The sequence below is a fragment of the Epinephelus lanceolatus genome, chromosome 14, assembly GCF_041903045.1.
Source record: "Epinephelus lanceolatus isolate andai-2023 chromosome 14, ASM4190304v1, whole genome shotgun sequence".
Lineage (NCBI taxonomy): Eukaryota > Metazoa > Chordata > Actinopteri > Perciformes > Serranidae > Epinephelus > Epinephelus lanceolatus.
In genome coordinates, this window is record NC_135747.1 from 23,681,463 (window position 1) to 23,697,811 (window position 16,349).

Consider the following 16,349-nt stretch of genomic DNA (forward strand, 5'->3'; position numbering starts at 1 on the left):
TTCAACAAACACAGAAAAGTGTTTTTGATTACACATGCTGCAGAAACAGATAAAAGCTAATTATCTGCTCAGCAGGATTTATGTGTATTTATACCTTTTTTTCTGGGGCAAAACAGAAGATTTATAGATGTTGTGTACATTGACAGAGCAAACGCATTATGTATGCATATAATTTTCCAGTATTAGAACTTTGTTTATATACTGACCATGGCTCTTGACTTCTGTGACAGGTGCTTTGGGAAATGCTCACCCGTGAGATACCCTTCAAAGGCCTGGAAGGTTTACAAGTGGCCTGGCTCGTGGTGGAGAAAAATGAGGTACTCCAGCATGTAATTATACGTGTATATACTGTATATGTATTATTCTGATACATACAAATGCAGTGTTTTGTCAAGAATTGTTCCTAACTGCATTTTCACATGATTTTACTGTCATTTAAATCTTATGTCACTGCTTGAGGTTAAAGGTGTGACGTACAATGTTGAGGAAATAGTTTGACATTTTGAGAAATATCCTGTTTTGCTTTCTTGCTGAGAGATAGATGATAAGATGGATACCACTTTCATGTCTCCATGGTAAATATGAAGCCACAGCCAGCAGATGTTATCTTAGCTTATCTTGGTTTTAAAGGGAACCTACTCCAATTTTCAAAATCCATATTCCTGTGGTCTAAGACAGTCCAAAAATATTAGTAAACATGAATAACTCTCTCTTAAATCAAAAAATTCAAATGTGTGATGTCATGGAGCATCAAATCTGGAGCTGCGCTATAGACAAAGAATTGAGAAAGATGTTACAGATGACACTGAAAGCACTGAGGGGATTGTTCGTTGCAGTGGTGTGAACTTGCCGGTCTCAGCTCAACTCAAGCCAACTGATGATGTCACCTGCGACTCAGCTTTAGGACATTAGGTACATCACCTGTTAAGACAGCTAATTGGCTTGTAGCGAAGTCAGCCGGGCGGTTTGCTAGCTTGCTGTGGCATTTTCTGGCAATAGTCCTCTCCCCCCACTGAGCTGGTCTCATATGACGCCCTGACACACCAAACCGACATCAAAAAACTAGTGGCATCACCTCACATTGCCTCAGCTAAAAAGTTGCGCTGAACACGCTGCAAAGACTACAGCCAATGGCCAGCTAGCACGTACACTTTGAGAAAGGAAATAACTCTTTAAACCAACAGGAGGTGGTAGTCTGTGTTCATCATTCAAAAAGGGAAACCGGAAGACTGTCAGGATGGATTCAAGATGCTCGTTAGCCAGTTAGCACATTGACAACACAGCCCGATTTTGAAAGAACAGAGCATATTTACTGTAAAATAATAAAATAAAAATAATCTTATCTAATATGACAAGTTTATTTTGATCTTACATCCTCTTGACTTTAGTTGCTTGTTTGCTTTCATCGCTTCCGGTTCTCTTGTGCACTGAGCTGAACTGTTGTTCCCCTAACTCTCCGCAAGAAAGCGAATAAGCGTGTCTTCCAAAATGTCAAACTATTCCGTTAAATCAGCTCCCCTTCAGCTCATCCTCCATCTGACTGTGTGTTTCAGAGGTTAACCATCCCGAGTGGCTGCCCTGCCAGCTTTGCTGAGCTCATGAGGAACTGCTGGGCAACAGAGCCAAAAGTGAGCGAGCTGATGAATTGCATTAGTATGCAAATTGACAACATATGTATGCTTTTATTGAATCCTACAGAGCAAATGTTTGTGTGTTGATTTAGGAGAGGCCAATGTTCAAGCAGATCCTCTCTACTTTGGAGTCCATGTCTAATGACAGCCAACTTCCTCAACAGTGCAACTCTTTCCTGCACAACAAGGCTGAATGGAGGTAATGTGATCAGCCTTTCTCCCAGGCCCAGTAAATGTATTTATAACTCTCCCTTTTTTCACCAATATACTGCCTCAGCCTAAGGAAATGTGCAACTGTTTTCAAAGAATGATGTGGAAATGTAGCTGATGGGGGCCGTGAAATACAAAAAAGGACTTGAGATCGTGCATATAGATCTTTAATAATTACACTGATAGCTCCATAAAGGCATGAAAACCTCCAAAGAATCATCCATCTGGATATACTTCCTCTCTTTACCCATAAGGCCCTAAAAATAATCACCATCTTTTTCAAGTAGAAGTGTTTAATTGGGTTGTATGAGCAGCTGGAGGTTTGGTGGTGTTCAGCACAGCCTGAGTCTCAGCTGTTACTTTATTCTCTGTCTGCCTCTCTGCGGGGCTTGTCTGTGCTCTGAGGTTTTTTTTCCTCAGAAGTTGTGCTGGTGGTATCATGTCCAGGCAGCCATCTGCAGGTGGAGCAGGTTGGAGTGAATTTCGCTGCTGGAAAACAGAAACTGAGAATGTGTGACACAGAAAAGCGTATTTGTTGTAGCTCAAGAGGTTTGATACTGTCAGCTTAGCTGGCGGAAAGTAAAAGGAGAGGCTTGTGGGTGATCAGAGCAGGAGGTAGCCTCAGCAGAAAGGGCGGAGAGATGGTATGTTGACCTCAGAGCACTCAGAGCACTGTTAGGCGTGATACTATTTTTCTCAGTTAGCTGAATTTACACCACCTAGAAGTTAATGAGGAATAGATAAAGCATATAGTGCAGACTTGTATGGTTAAAGTGCTAACTATAGTGTGAAGGATGTTTGAGAGGGCTCACATCCATATTGGGTGCTCAATATAGTAATATAGTGCTTTGGTACGGTATAACAAGATTAACAGTGTTCAGTCATGCTACTGTAGCTGCACTGTGAGGCTGTACTGTAGACTATAAAGATTGATGATGTGACAACCCTCCAAAGGTGGAGCCAAAATGATCTCGATCGCCTCCTGGTGGCTGGCTGCAGTATAGCTCCTAAGCCCCGCCCCCTCCATTTTAGCAGAAGAGTCACATCAAATAAATAAAATTTCGAACAAAATGTTTCCAAAGATGGTTTCTGCCATTTTAAGTAGTTATTAACACACTGATGTGTGTTTAAATGTTAGATTTTCTGGTAGGTTTGGTTTTATTTAATAATTTAATGCTATTAAAATGGGGTTTGACATCAAGATTGACAGCTGTGCGTGTATCAGTGCTCTCACCATCAGTGGCGCTGCTCACAATTGGCTTTGCGGGTCTATTAGACGCTACTGTGTAGACTCTGGCTCCAAATGACCACACCAGCACAAGACGGCAGTGATGGGAGGAAGTGAAGAGACATGGGTGCTTTGAGCTAAATGCTAACATCAGAATGCTAACTTGCTCACAGTGATCATTTTAACATGCTGATGTTTAGCAGGTATAATGTGGAGCATGTTCACCTTCCAATTTTAGAGTGTTAGCATGCTAACATTTGCTAATTAGCACTAAACGGCCGAGGCGGGTCACCACTTCCTCCCACTGTACAAAAGGCCAAAATATCCCAGGCCCGGGCACTGGCACAGCTGTCAATCATGACATCACACCTTTTTATTAGCCTGGTAAGACCATCCTGATGACGTGAGCTGAACATTCTGTATCAGAGAGCTTAGCAGAATGTTTACGTCATTAGGACAGTCTTACTAGGCTACCTTTTTATACCATCAGATAATTTTTTCACTTTAATACAGTCAATGGTCATAAATTAAAGTATTGGAAAAATTGGCCCTAATTATAGCGCCAGATAAAATGTAAGAGAAGTTATTAAAATTCATTCTTAGGAGGACACGAATAGACAAAAAAAAAAAAAGACGGTTAACATGTGTTGAGCAGTGTGGCAGACAGTTAAACCTCAGTTTTAGTTTCTGACATCACTGGTTTTAATTTTCACACTCTTTGCTGTTCTTATTGTATGTGATGTAAACACCTTCATATAAAAGTTGCCATTTTATCCTCACAGTCATTGTTTCTCGTCAGACCCATTGTCCTAGTACCTACAGACTGCACTGTGCATTGTTTGTACAAAAATCAAATCTCAAGCACTTAAGAGTGTAACAGTCAAAAGCAGCTGATATAATTCAATGGTTGCCATGTCTTACAACCACTAAAATAATGTATTGCGTGATCTAATTGTTTGGCTAAGAAGTAAATATAGACAGAGTCACATTAGTTAAACATCATGTAGAACTTCACAAGCGCCTCCTGTTACACTCTGGATCAGACCAGTTTGGACAAAATAAGAACAGACTTGTCATTTCCTCGACTGTCTTGCAGCTGTCTGGGTAAAATAGTTGAAAAAGAGCTTTAAAAAAAAGGGAATTCTACAATTCATGGGGCGAAGCGAAATGCCAAAACGTTTGTCAGGAAAGTGGGAGGCGAGAGAGCAAATTATTTGGGAAGTTGAGTGTTGAGTGGAAATTGTTTGAAGTGAGGCGCGTCAGGGTGGAGTAACCGGGAGGAGTAACCGGGAGGAGTAAGCATGGGCTTTCCTGCCTGGGCTGCATGTGTTTATGAACAGAAAGTGTGAGAACTAAGTTTTTGTGGGGCTGAAGCTCAGCATGGATTTCCATGACACACTGTGCAGCCCCACCTGCTGGGCAAAACAAACTTCCCTCAACGTGAAGTGAACATGAGACACTGTCCTGTCCTTGGCATACAAAGCTTCAGACACACACTAATCACCTTCTGACTGCAGGGCATCGCTGGTGTTGTTTACAGCTTTATTTGTGTTTTTGTTTTGGTGTGTGTCACGGCTTACTGTCCTAGTGTTCTAACTGTGCTTAATTTCACTATTGTTTACACTGTGTTGTTTAAAGGATAAGGCTGATTATATTTAATATCCAAAGAACAAACAAATCCCAAAGAAAGAAAACAAAACTTAAGCTTACCTCTTAAACCCTGCTGACCTGCCAGTGAGTTACTCATCACAAGAAACTGCTGTGCAGCCAAACCCTCTTGACTTCACTTCAAATCCTAGTGGAAATCCCAAAGTTGCCAAATATTAACATTTATTGGAATGATGCAGCCTTAAAAACCAGTTAACCTCATTGTTAGCATGTTCCTGTGTCAGTGTGGGTTTTCGCCGGGTACTCCGGCTTCCTCCCACAGTCCAAGGACATGCAGGTTAATTGGTGACTCTAAATTGTCCGTAGGTGAATTTGAGTGTGAATGGTTGTCCATCTTTATGTCTCAGCCCTGTGATAATCTGGTAGCTTGTCCCGGGTGTCCCTTCCTCTGGCCCAATGTCAGCTAGGGTAGGCTCCAGCCCCCAGGGGACCCCTAACTGGATAAGCAGTTATGGACATTTAATGAATTAAACCTTAAAGCTAAGTAAGTCAAAATAAGAATGGAAAACTGTATTTTAGGGGTTCAACCAGACCAATGAGCCACCACTATGATACCCTAGGTCCCCCTCCAGCGTCATTTTGGATTGGATGCTCAAGGATGGCGCGTCATTTTACACGTGATACATGCATTGTGTCTTTTAAAAAAGCTTCTGTTTTCATAGGGAATGTACACTGTCGGCTTCTTAAATGCATACAGCTGCTTAAAAAATAAATTCAGAGTGAGGTAAAAAAAAATTTAGGTTCATTTCCTTAGGTACAGGCAACAAATCCACCTGGTTAAGATTAGAAACAAAAACAACATGGCTTGGCTAAATGTAACGTATGCTCCACATGCTAGCACACCACATTGATATTAAAATTTTTGGTTTCACACGGGATACGAACAGCAGTCTCAAAGTATCATAACACAAATCTTTGGTGAATTGTTGACATTGCTCTGTTGCTCCATACCGCAGGTGTGAGATCGAAGCGACACTGGAGAGACTTAAGAAGCTGGAGAGAGACCTGAGCACCAAAGAGCAGGAGCTGAAAGAGCGAGAGCGCCGTCTAAAGATGTGGGAGCGCAAACTCATCGAACAGTCCAACAGCCCGGTGAGTTCTTCATTATCCCCTCTCCACTTTTGGTCCACCTTCACCCTCAGGACAGCCGCCACCAACCATCAAGTGGTCACAGCAGCAGCATCTCACTTTAACACTGCTGTTCAAATGTGTGTTTCCACCATCACACTGGGAGAGGGACAGAATTCCCCTGATCTTCTCCGGGGTGATGTGGAAATGGGAAGGCAGTGAAATGAAAAAAGAAAAGCGTGGAATGAGAAGTAAAGGGGGAAAGCACATTATGAGAACATTATGGGCAGTGTATATTATTGGCAGTACTTCATTTATGTGCAGTGTAGTGCATGGGTGCCCAACAAGGACATTTGCATCATGATGCACAGAGTAAAGCTGCAGTTCTCACTAGCATTCATATTGAATTTTGAGCATTGCAGAACTGCAGTTCACGGCTTTGCTGTTTGTTTTTGTTCCCCTGCATTGTGATTATTTGCATGCAAAAGACACAGCGGATTAAATTCTGGTTTTCCTGGTTTGCACTTTGTGTTTCTGTAAACAAAAGTGGTGTTTTCTCAACACCTTCTGTGACCCAAAGCCACAGTACAGTATAGATAACTTGAACACTTTTGAATTAAGTTCACTGAAATAATTTCTGGTGTTTCATTTCTTTTCCTGTCCTCCCTGTATTCTGTTCTGCTCTGTTAACTTCCCTTTACTGTCTCGTTTTCTTCTTGGGTGGGGGTTGTCTGCTTCTCATATTTACACTTATATTGTGGTTTGCAACTGATTACTCACTTCCTTTTCTGTTCTATCCTCTCTTCTTCTCTTACCCGTGTCCCTCCTCTCTCCACCTGTCTCTGCCTCTCAGCTCTTCTTACCTGTGGCAAAAAAGATAAGTGCTAAGTCGTTCTATCAGTCTAAGACGGAGGAGTCAAACAGTTCACAGATGTCGTGTCAGATCACAACCTCTGGTAATGAGGAGGTGAATCTGCAGTCAATGATGAAAGGCTTTGAAGACGTGTTTTCCTTGGACTTTGGCCGGCCTGTCCTGCACTCAGGCATGCAGGTCAACATGCAGGCCAGGCAGAACTCCTCCGTGTCGAGCAGTGTCAGAGAAGGACACAAAATCAACATGACTCTGGGGATGGGACGCTTCACTTGGTCTGACGACAGTGAATGAAGCTCTCCGACGCTCTGTGTTGCCGCAGCTGCATCTGTCACAAACTGTAATCCCACTTAACGCATTATTGGTGTTGTAGAAGCTCTGTTTGTAATGAATTGCTTGTTAAGTCGTGATTATTTTCATCAATAATCATGACAAACACCGTAAATCATATCTTGGCTTAATGTTTGTTCAATTTATATTCAGAAATAGCTCAAATTGCACAGAAAGATATTACAGAATGTATTTGTAGCCCTCCACCTATGGATATTATGGATGTCATTTACCGTATGCCTAATGTACTAGATGTATAGTGCCATGCTGTGAAGAAAGAGCCACGTGAGCCAGTTGCTTAGAGAAGGCCAGGCTTTTATGATGAAGTGACATTTTGCTGACATTAAGATTGGCCAATTTGTTCTGGATGTGGTGAAGTGCAGTTGTTGAGACGCAGTCTCTTACAAGGAAGAGAAAGTACATGTTTTTTCCTCTGACTGACCCAGGTTCAAAACAGCAGGAGAGGGACTTTGCTGTGTGACTGTCAGCTTCATTCTCTCATTTTACATTTTACTTTTCAAGACAGGCTTCTTTTCTTAGGCCTATGTTTTTTTAATTAAGAAATAATTTATATAAGAAATAGGCTTGGGCGGTATAAAGGTATTACGGTATACCACGGAATTTAAAAATCTCGAGGCTAAGATTTCAACATGGTCAAAAAGACAAATGCTCCCCTTTCTATTAAACTGATACAGAGATACTGTATTGAGGTGATGTATTATAGTGCACAGCACACGCCACCAGAGGTCAGTGTCTACTAGTGGAACAGGCAGCTGGGGGGAGAAAGACGGTGACTGCGAGCGGTGAGGATAACGTTAAAGGACGAGTGAAAAGAAAAATGCCAGGGTGTCCATTAGCTCACCTGGTAGAGAAGGTGTCCCATATACAAAGGCTGTGTCCTTGCTGCAGTGGCCTCAGGCTCATGACATTCCCCCTCTTTCTCCCCCTTCCATGCCAATACTGTCCTATCGATTAAAGGCAAAAAGCCCAAGAAATAAGAAATTAGTATTCAATCATATAACTTTATCTTGAAAAGACGTCTTCCAACTTCAAAAGCAATTTATTGGCTTGATTTTATCCCACGAGTCATCTCCATTCAGCCCAATGCTGTGTCGGTATCCACTGTGGCTAAAAGTTTCATCAGGTACCATAAAAATAAAATACCAAACGCTCTGTGCTGGAAATTCACTGTACTTAAAACTAAAGTATGTCTTTCACAAATTTGACTTGCGCTCCATTCAGAATGGAGCCAGACCCATTTTTGGACCGTGACCCACCAGTTGGGAACTGCTGAGCTACACAATGACATACATGCTGCAATGACTTCTGTCACCAGTAGCTATGGCTGTGCTTTTTTATTGTTAAATAAATTTTAATATGAATATCATCATACACTGTATACCCTGGTGAAATGTCAGGGGTATGAAGGTATGAAAAACTAGATACCGCCCAAGCCTAATAATAACAATAGTTCTATTCTTAAAGACCTCATTCAGAAGTCACAGATTTTTACCAATATAGATTTTTTAATAGAATATTTTCCTTCTGTAGACACATTTTACATCCAGTGACACACCATATTGTCTAACTGAATGTTAGCCTGAAGCCCTGCACTTTACAGTAGAGAAAATCGTATTAGCATTAGTGTTCAGTTAGCTGTTAGGCTTCATCTGGGGGAAGGATATGCTTCCTTGAGCATAGCCCATTAAATTGTCCCCTTCACTTGTTATCATCAGTCAGTCTCATGAGGATGTAATCCTCTGCATTCCTGTGTTGTTGCTTGTTAGCGTCCTGCCATGAGCTAATATTCCTATTCAAACATCGCCTGCACTCCTGCACCATCAAGCCCCACACACACTAGACTAGATATAACAATTAGCACAGGCTCTCACCAATATTTACATTTCCCTGTGTGAATGCCAGACACTTCAGAAACATTCAGCCTACGCACTCATCTCCTGGAGGTTTCACCAGAATCAAACGACCTGCAGCTTCTTGATGTGACTTATTTTCCTTCGCTGTTTTGTCAATAAATGTGTTTCTGTGAACTCTCTGCTTTTCTGTCTCATGAGGATTATGTTATATGACTATTATTATTACTAAACCTTTTATGATAGAACACAGAACAAAGTGTGACTGATACCATTTTAATAAGATTGTGAAATATAATGCTTCACCAGATGTTTGTGTCGAACTGTTTTCTTGTGATTTTAACTTCATGCCACTTTGTAACTCCCTGTATTCATGGTCTGGTTACCCATCATCCACTTAGTCCACATGGGGGCAGAATTGTGTGAACTAAACCCAACTCAGAGTGTTTTTTCCCCTGCAGATTCCTCACACATAAACACAAAAACTCCCCATTTTGATTTGGAGATAGTGCTTTGAGAAAAAAGGCATGGCAGCGCATTTTGTGAAATACAATATGCTGCCTGAAAAGTGATGTTAAGTCACTCCAGTGAGACTTTTGGCAGCGGCAGAGTGTTTCTGAATCTGTTTACTTCCGAACCGCAGCACTGGAGGAGGCGGAAAACGCTGCAGGGCTGAGTGGCTTTATGAGGCGGCGGGGCTGCACTGAAATGTATGGCAGCGACTGTCTATTGAGAGCGGCATTCAGCTCATAATCTGAGCTGTTATCAGATGTCGTGGGAAGAAGACAGTGAATGGGGGATTACTCATTCATTTAGTCATCTTTCCTCCAATTTTCCATTGCATTATTTCTGTCATTACACACCAGTCTCATGATCACAATGATGAAATCTTTATTTTGGCTGGCAAGTTTCTGCCTGATTACATTTAATGAGCAATAAATGATTTATCATTCAAACAGATCACGTTAGATCAGTCAGATGGACATTTCGGTTTGATATAGACCATTAGAGGCAAGTCGTCTTAATCGCACAGCACAATAACCGGAAAAGTAATGGCTTTGCAGACATGGAAAACATGGCTATTTTCCATTTTAATAACATTTACTTAAGTCCTGTAATTTTTACTATAAAATCTGAACACACACGTTTCATACTGTCTGTATCCATCTATATTCTGTTGCTGTTACTTCTATTTGTCTTTTGTCTTTGTGCAGTTGCTGCCAACTCTTGACATCTATACATGGACAGAGGAGCACGTGGTCAGTATCACTGTATTTACCTCATAATGAATATATTAATTTAGATTTTCACATTCAATTAAAACTAATTCATCACCATTTTATTCCCTTAGTATTTCTGGATGCAGCAAATATTTGGCGCAGGTTTGTTCACTCCGACTTTGGCATCTTTATTTGTCTCTCTTTATTTGTTATCTACTTCTACTTATCTGTCTACTGTTTAAAAACTGGGCGTATCCTTCTCTGTCTCAGGGGAGGGCACATGTGGGATGCAGCTGTATGCTGACCTGTTTAAAGAAAATCACATCACAGGAAAGAGGTTGCTTCTGCTCACAGAAAACGACATGCGGGACATGGGGGTCAAGTCCAAAGGTCACGTCATGCACCTCAAGGCAAGGCATCCATTAACCACAACTGTCCTATTTATTTTAATCCATACATAATTTACAGGATGAAATCTATGCTTATTACCTCTGCCAAGGACGTTATGTTTTCGCCGGCGTTGGTCTGTTTGTTTGTCTGCAAAATAACTCAAAAAGTTTTGAACGGATTTTGATGAAATTTTCAGGAAAGGTTGATAATGGGACAAAGAACAGATGATAAAATTTTGGTGGTGATCAGTTGAAGCGAAGTGAATAAAATAATAAAATGGCGGGAAATCCGCACTGCTTGGTGGAGGTCTGCGCTCTCCAAGTGCTTTTCTAGTTGATACTTGGACTTACAGTGAATCTCACGTTTTCTGTCTTGCAGGGTGAAATTGAAAAGCTAACGAATGATTATCTGGGGTTAGTCCACTTCCCACCGCTGCTGAAGGTATTTAAGTTTCTTTTTTATCATCAGGGAAGAGTTGTTTTTTTTTTTATTTCTGTGCATATTTGGTGCTAATACTCCCTTTTCTTCACAGGATGAGCTGGAAAAAGAGGTGGAGAGGAGTAAAACTGTAAATCTGGAGTTGGTGTTTGGGTACCACTGGAAAGCAGGAACTGGGAAATCTGTAAGTTTGTAGTTAAGTACAGTACACACTCACACACACCGACTGTATCAACATTCTGCATCTTTGTGCTTTAGATGTTGTTTTCCATTTGTTCTGTGAGATGCAACCCAAAAAACTGGACAATGGCAAATTAATGAATGTACTTCAATAATTTAAGGCCAAGGACTCCTTAGCTGAAAGAGAGATGGAGCAGGGACCCCCACATATATTGTATAAAACTGAGTTGCACTTGAGACACTTCTCTGAACATTTTTTGGTCTTCTGTCTTTGTGCTTTCCTGTAGCTGCTAAGTCAGCAGCAGTTGTATTCTCCTGCTCGAAAAGTTACAAAAACATCCATAATGGCTCACGAGAATGTCCGTACACTTGGCATAATAATACAGCTAACTGGCCAATACATTTCAGTAGTAGGTAACACTAACGAGTTCACCTCACCGTGCCGCACTGTGATTTAGCATTAGCTAGCGCACGATTACACAAGGATTCATGGGTAACAGTTAGCCTGCCATGTTGTGTACTGTAAATTAAATGGGGTTTTTCGTTTTTGTTTTTTTAAATAAATAGGCTGATTTATCTTTGCTAACGTGTTGGATTCGTGTCCATGTGTATTTTCATACCTATTTACATTTTTTTATACTAAATCAAAACTTAAATTAAGGCTTAAATTAAACTATCAGACAATAATTTGGCAGCCCCCCTGTAAAAACTCTGAGGACCCCCTAGAGGTCGTGGACCTCCTGCTGAAGACCCAGGGTCTAGTGTGTAGGATTAAAATTTCACTTTTTTTTATCAGAAAAACATCTGAAATTTGTTTTGCGTCCCAGGATGTCAACCGTTTCACATAAATACACATAAATCTAAAAATACAAAACAACAAATCATACTACAAACGCTACATATCACATCAGACATTACTAAAAGTAGATGCATTGCAACAAATTAAGCAGTCCTGTTACATTCAGTTTTTGTCGCAGGTACACTGACGCTACTTAGAAGCCACACTCAGATGTAAACGGTTGCCAAAGAGTTCCTCAACCTGTTCAGTCGAGCCTGTGGGACTCTAAATGTAGAGGTGAGGCTGCAGAACTTAAACTGTATGCCAAGCATGTAGGATTACTACGGTGACTGATGCAAAAACACGCATGGCCCTATCTGGAGCCAGCATTTGGTTTGTCCATTCTGGGCTACTGTAGAAATAACATGGCAAACCCCTTGGTAGAGGACCCACTCCATATGTAGATATAAACATCTCATTGTAAGGTAATGAAAACACAACTTATTTTCAAGTGATTATAAACTAGTGAAAACATAGTTATGAATGTGTGTACTATTTCTGCCAATATATGTCCTTTATTCCTACACACTGGACATTTAATTGCTGACTTCTTGCATAAGTCTGGTAATAATTGTTCCTTTGTATATAGATGTACAGAATCATGTTTTTGCCTGATTGAATCAGCCTCCTTGTACTGAAGCTGTTTGTTCTGAGAATTCATGATGACGGCTGTTACATTACACTGACCATTGAAGGCATCACTAGACATGCATAAAACCAGACAAATAAACATTTCATTCTCAGCCATGTACCACATCCACCTCGACTTGCTCGCAGCCCTTTGTTAGGGTCTCAAACTGTGGAGAAAGGGTGGCTCTTCACTTGCTGTTTGAATTTAATCAAAAATAGCCCATTTAGCCAGAAGTCATTTTCTTTTTAAAAGGCAAACGTTATTTAATCTTTCAGCTGTTCATTGTCCCATCATAAATAGTCCTCTTTCAGTGTGTTCGGCAGGGCTGAAACGAGCCTGCTAATTGCCTCCCATTTCTTCTGACATGTGGTGGTTTAGTGGGTAGAAAACACAGCAGGGAGAAGGAAACAGGAGGCTGAGAAAATGAGAGCTAATTATTTTCCCCTGCCTGGTGTCAGGTTCCGTGTCAGCCTTGTTTTTACAAACTGGAAGGTTTTTTGCACTAAATAAAACAAACCCGCACTGCATTTTTTTTCTTCGCCCCTCTTTGCTGGCGATGTCATGGAAGCAGCTGCACTTCTCAAAGACAAAATGAGGGCCTGCGATTGTGCGGCCACCATCTGACAGCCACTGAGGGTCCCCTACTAATGAGGATATCACCGTGCAGCCAAGTGAAAGGTGCTGAATTATGTATGAGTTGTCATTAGACGCACTCGGGTCCTAGGCATCATTACCAGACATTGTTTCTGCTGGAGTGATTAGACTAGCATGGACCTGGGAGCCCCGGTGCGACCGTCCAGCGCCGACACCAGGCCAGCGCGGGGCCACTGGTGTGTTTCTGAGCCAGAGGCTTGCTGAAGCTTCCCCTTTGAGCCGTTTCCAGCCCCTGGGGACGATGCAGGAGAGGGCGAAGGCTCCTCAGACGAGTGTGTTAGTGCCACTCCTCTGATGTCTTTCTCTGTGATCACTACACAATGGATTGGCCTGTGCCATGAACCCAGTGTGGTTAAGCTGTGACCTGTGGCTTCGTGGCCGGCTTTTGGGGATTGGCAGAATCATTACTGCTTCGTCAGCATTCAGTATGCAGAAGAAGAGGGCTGGGGAATTGAGATTTGTGCCTCCTAGTGAGGATTTGATGTGTGCCGCATGCAGCAACTCATGAGGAAAAACCTTCACCCTTATCACCTAAAATCGACTGACGAAACTAATCCTGGATCCTACTGAGAATAATAATATCAAATGTTTGACGAGAATTTACAATGTCTGCATAAAAGTCTTTGCTTTTACTGTTGTTATTTGTTTATATCTCTCTGTTATAGTAATTTTATCAATGTGACAATTCCCTCTGCAGCGTAGAGACATCAGTGTAGCTCTGGTTTCCACTCAGATTAGTTCCCTAAATAAGGTGCATTCGATATAATTTCTCATTTTTAGTCCCCTTGCAATTTATTTACAATATTTTTGTGTTATAATTTCTGTCCTCCCCCACAATGTGAGGCTTTGTGGCCAGTAACTCACCACTACCATCAAACCACCTCTAGGTTGTGCTGTTGGTTTATATACACGAGTAACCAAGTTCTCCACACAGAATACTGCAATTACAAACTTTTCCCTACAATCAAGTGTTTCTGAGTGCACCAGACCAGACGAACACTATCTCACCATTTTTTTGTCTTTCAAGGACTGCAAATGGAAAATGTACATGGAACTTGATGGAGATGACGTCGCAGTAACTTACATCAAAGATGTCATCTTTAACGCCAACAGAAAGGATGTGGAAACCCTGCGGATGACTAAGGTGTCGTCAGAAACACACACGAGCACTCATGTTTTAATCAGTGCTAAATATTGTCTTTGTTGCTGACTTAACTGGCTGCATTTTACCTGTAGGATTGTAGTGTTGTGGTTGCTGTAGTCAGATTTATTGCTTAATAAATTAATGTCATTGCAATGCAGCCACCATTTGTGATGGACAAGTGGATCGTTGGGATACAGCCGAACCAGAAGGTGGACTGCACAATCAATTATGAGGTGAGTCATTTCAGAGGCACCTCACAAAACAAAGCAAATAAATCAGCCATTTGAAATTTGAAATTAAAACATTCATCAATCACAAAAAACCTGTGCAACAAGTATACATATTTTTGACACTTATAATTTTCCTTTTCTTTTGCCTTCACACTTCAGAATGATGTCAAGTCACCAAAGTCTACCAGATACAGCTGTCCAGTGATGTGGAGTAACAGTGGTGGACAAGATGAGATAAAGAACGTGGAGCTGGTCATCGAAACAACACCATCTTACATTGACTGGCACCCCACGGACAAGGCTTACTCTGGTAATTGTTTTATTCATAGTGAGTGTCAAAGCAGCAGTTTTCATTGTTGGACAAATAAAGATTGTTGCTGTTGAATTTCCTCAATTTAATATATCACAATATGTATTTAACAGTATTAAACACAGATGTTCTCCTGTTTTTATTGATGCATGTCCTTCTTTTTTAGACATTGATCCCACATGGATGTACAACGTAAGGCAGAGGCAGGTGATGACCCAGAAATCCCTGCAGACGACTGCACCTCTGACTTCCTTCACTAGCTCTGACGCCCGCACTCTGCCTCAGTTCCTGTCTGCACACGAGAGCCAGGAGTCTTCTTATGCTGCAGCTGTGCGTCGCTCTCCAAACCGTGTCCATGGATCTCCTTGGATTGACTCACGCAGCTCCTCGCCAATCGCCAGCCTGTCGGCCAAACTCTCCCCGCTCCATCTTGGGTCAAAGGGCAGCAGCCCTTCCAGCACTACGTCAGAGAGCGCCTCAGAGAGGGAACGAGATCGCCCACTCAGCGCCGGAGCAGTGCACGACCAACGCAGAAACCGCTACTTTGGCAACACATTAACTGTGGGAGCGGGGCAGGGTAGGGGGCACGCATGGACCAATACTAGAGGTAACTATATTCATAATAAAACTAGCAAAACCTCACGACAGCCAGGGAGGCCACGGTCCAACAGTTACAGTGTCACACCACAGAACCGCCCCTCCATGATACCAGGTATATTGTCTGTGACAGAAAACCCCAGCGAGGAAAAAGAGGGGGGCAAAACCAGCGACGGAGGGTGGATCAAAGTGGAGCGACAGAAAAGATTACCACGTCAAGACAATAAACAAGTCAGAGGTCGGCCGAGGAGAGGGGGCAGGGGAGGGCGAGGCGGCGGTGGAAGAAGCTAATATGGGCCACACATGAACTGACGGCTTCTTAACATGTCACGCGCTGAAGGTTTTACATTTGAATTATGTCTGCTTACATGCTGAAAGATGAATTGATTGTTGTAAGAGAATCACACTGATGCCTTCGATGTATGTATGTATGAACATAAGGTTTTATTTTTTAAAAACTGGCTCCTGTCAGGTTAATATAAATGATTTATAAGTATTATAAAAATGGACAATTCAGCCCCTGTTCATCACTTTCTTCCTTCTTTTAAATAGCAGATTACAATTTATTTATCATCCTGGTTTTTCTCAAGTGAACTAATAAACAGTTATAAACACGCTTATCCATGATGATATATTTATTTCTTCAAATCCATACACTCTGAGTTGCCTTTAAAGTCTGTCTCTATCTATGGAGTATTTTTAGTTGGATAGATAGATAGATAGATAGATAGATAGATAGATAGATAGATAGCCAAACACAACAGTTTGACACAGAGAACATGATTCTGTTCCTATTGTTTGACAGTGGTCATATTAAATAATAGGCCTTTACTGATCCAC

At 41.6% G+C, this 16,349-nt stretch overlaps 1 protein-coding gene across 4 annotated transcripts in view; it reads left to right on the plus strand.

The window, feature by feature from the left end:
* map3k20a (mitogen-activated protein kinase kinase kinase 20a) overlaps window positions 1-16,129 on the plus strand; it is a 31,320-nt gene extending 15,191 nt beyond the window's left edge. For 3 of the 4 annotated variants that reach the window (XM_033618109.2, XM_033618107.2, XM_078174505.1), the window contains exons 8-20: window positions 231-317; window positions 1,554-1,628; window positions 1,724-1,830; window positions 5,694-5,829; window positions 10,092-10,136; window positions 10,229-10,259; window positions 10,368-10,507; window positions 10,866-10,928; window positions 11,020-11,109; window positions 14,256-14,372; window positions 14,531-14,605; window positions 14,762-14,912; window positions 15,079-16,129. In XM_033618109.2, coding sequence (XP_033474000.1) covers window positions 231-317; window positions 1,554-1,628; window positions 1,724-1,830; window positions 5,694-5,829; window positions 10,092-10,136; window positions 10,229-10,259; window positions 10,368-10,507; window positions 10,866-10,928; window positions 11,020-11,109; window positions 14,256-14,372; window positions 14,531-14,605; window positions 14,762-14,912; window positions 15,079-15,800 — 1,839 coding nt within the window. In that variant the 3' untranslated portion in view covers window positions 15,801-16,129. Of the gene's footprint in view, window positions 1-230; window positions 318-1,553; window positions 1,629-1,723; window positions 1,831-5,693; window positions 5,830-6,658; window positions 9,055-10,091; window positions 10,137-10,228; window positions 10,260-10,367; window positions 10,508-10,865; window positions 10,929-11,019; window positions 11,110-14,255; window positions 14,373-14,530; window positions 14,606-14,761; window positions 14,913-15,078 lie in introns of those variants that run through there. The other variant, XM_033618111.2, reaches the window with a different exon arrangement.
* The last annotated feature ends 220 nt before the right edge of the window (window positions 16,130-16,349 follow it).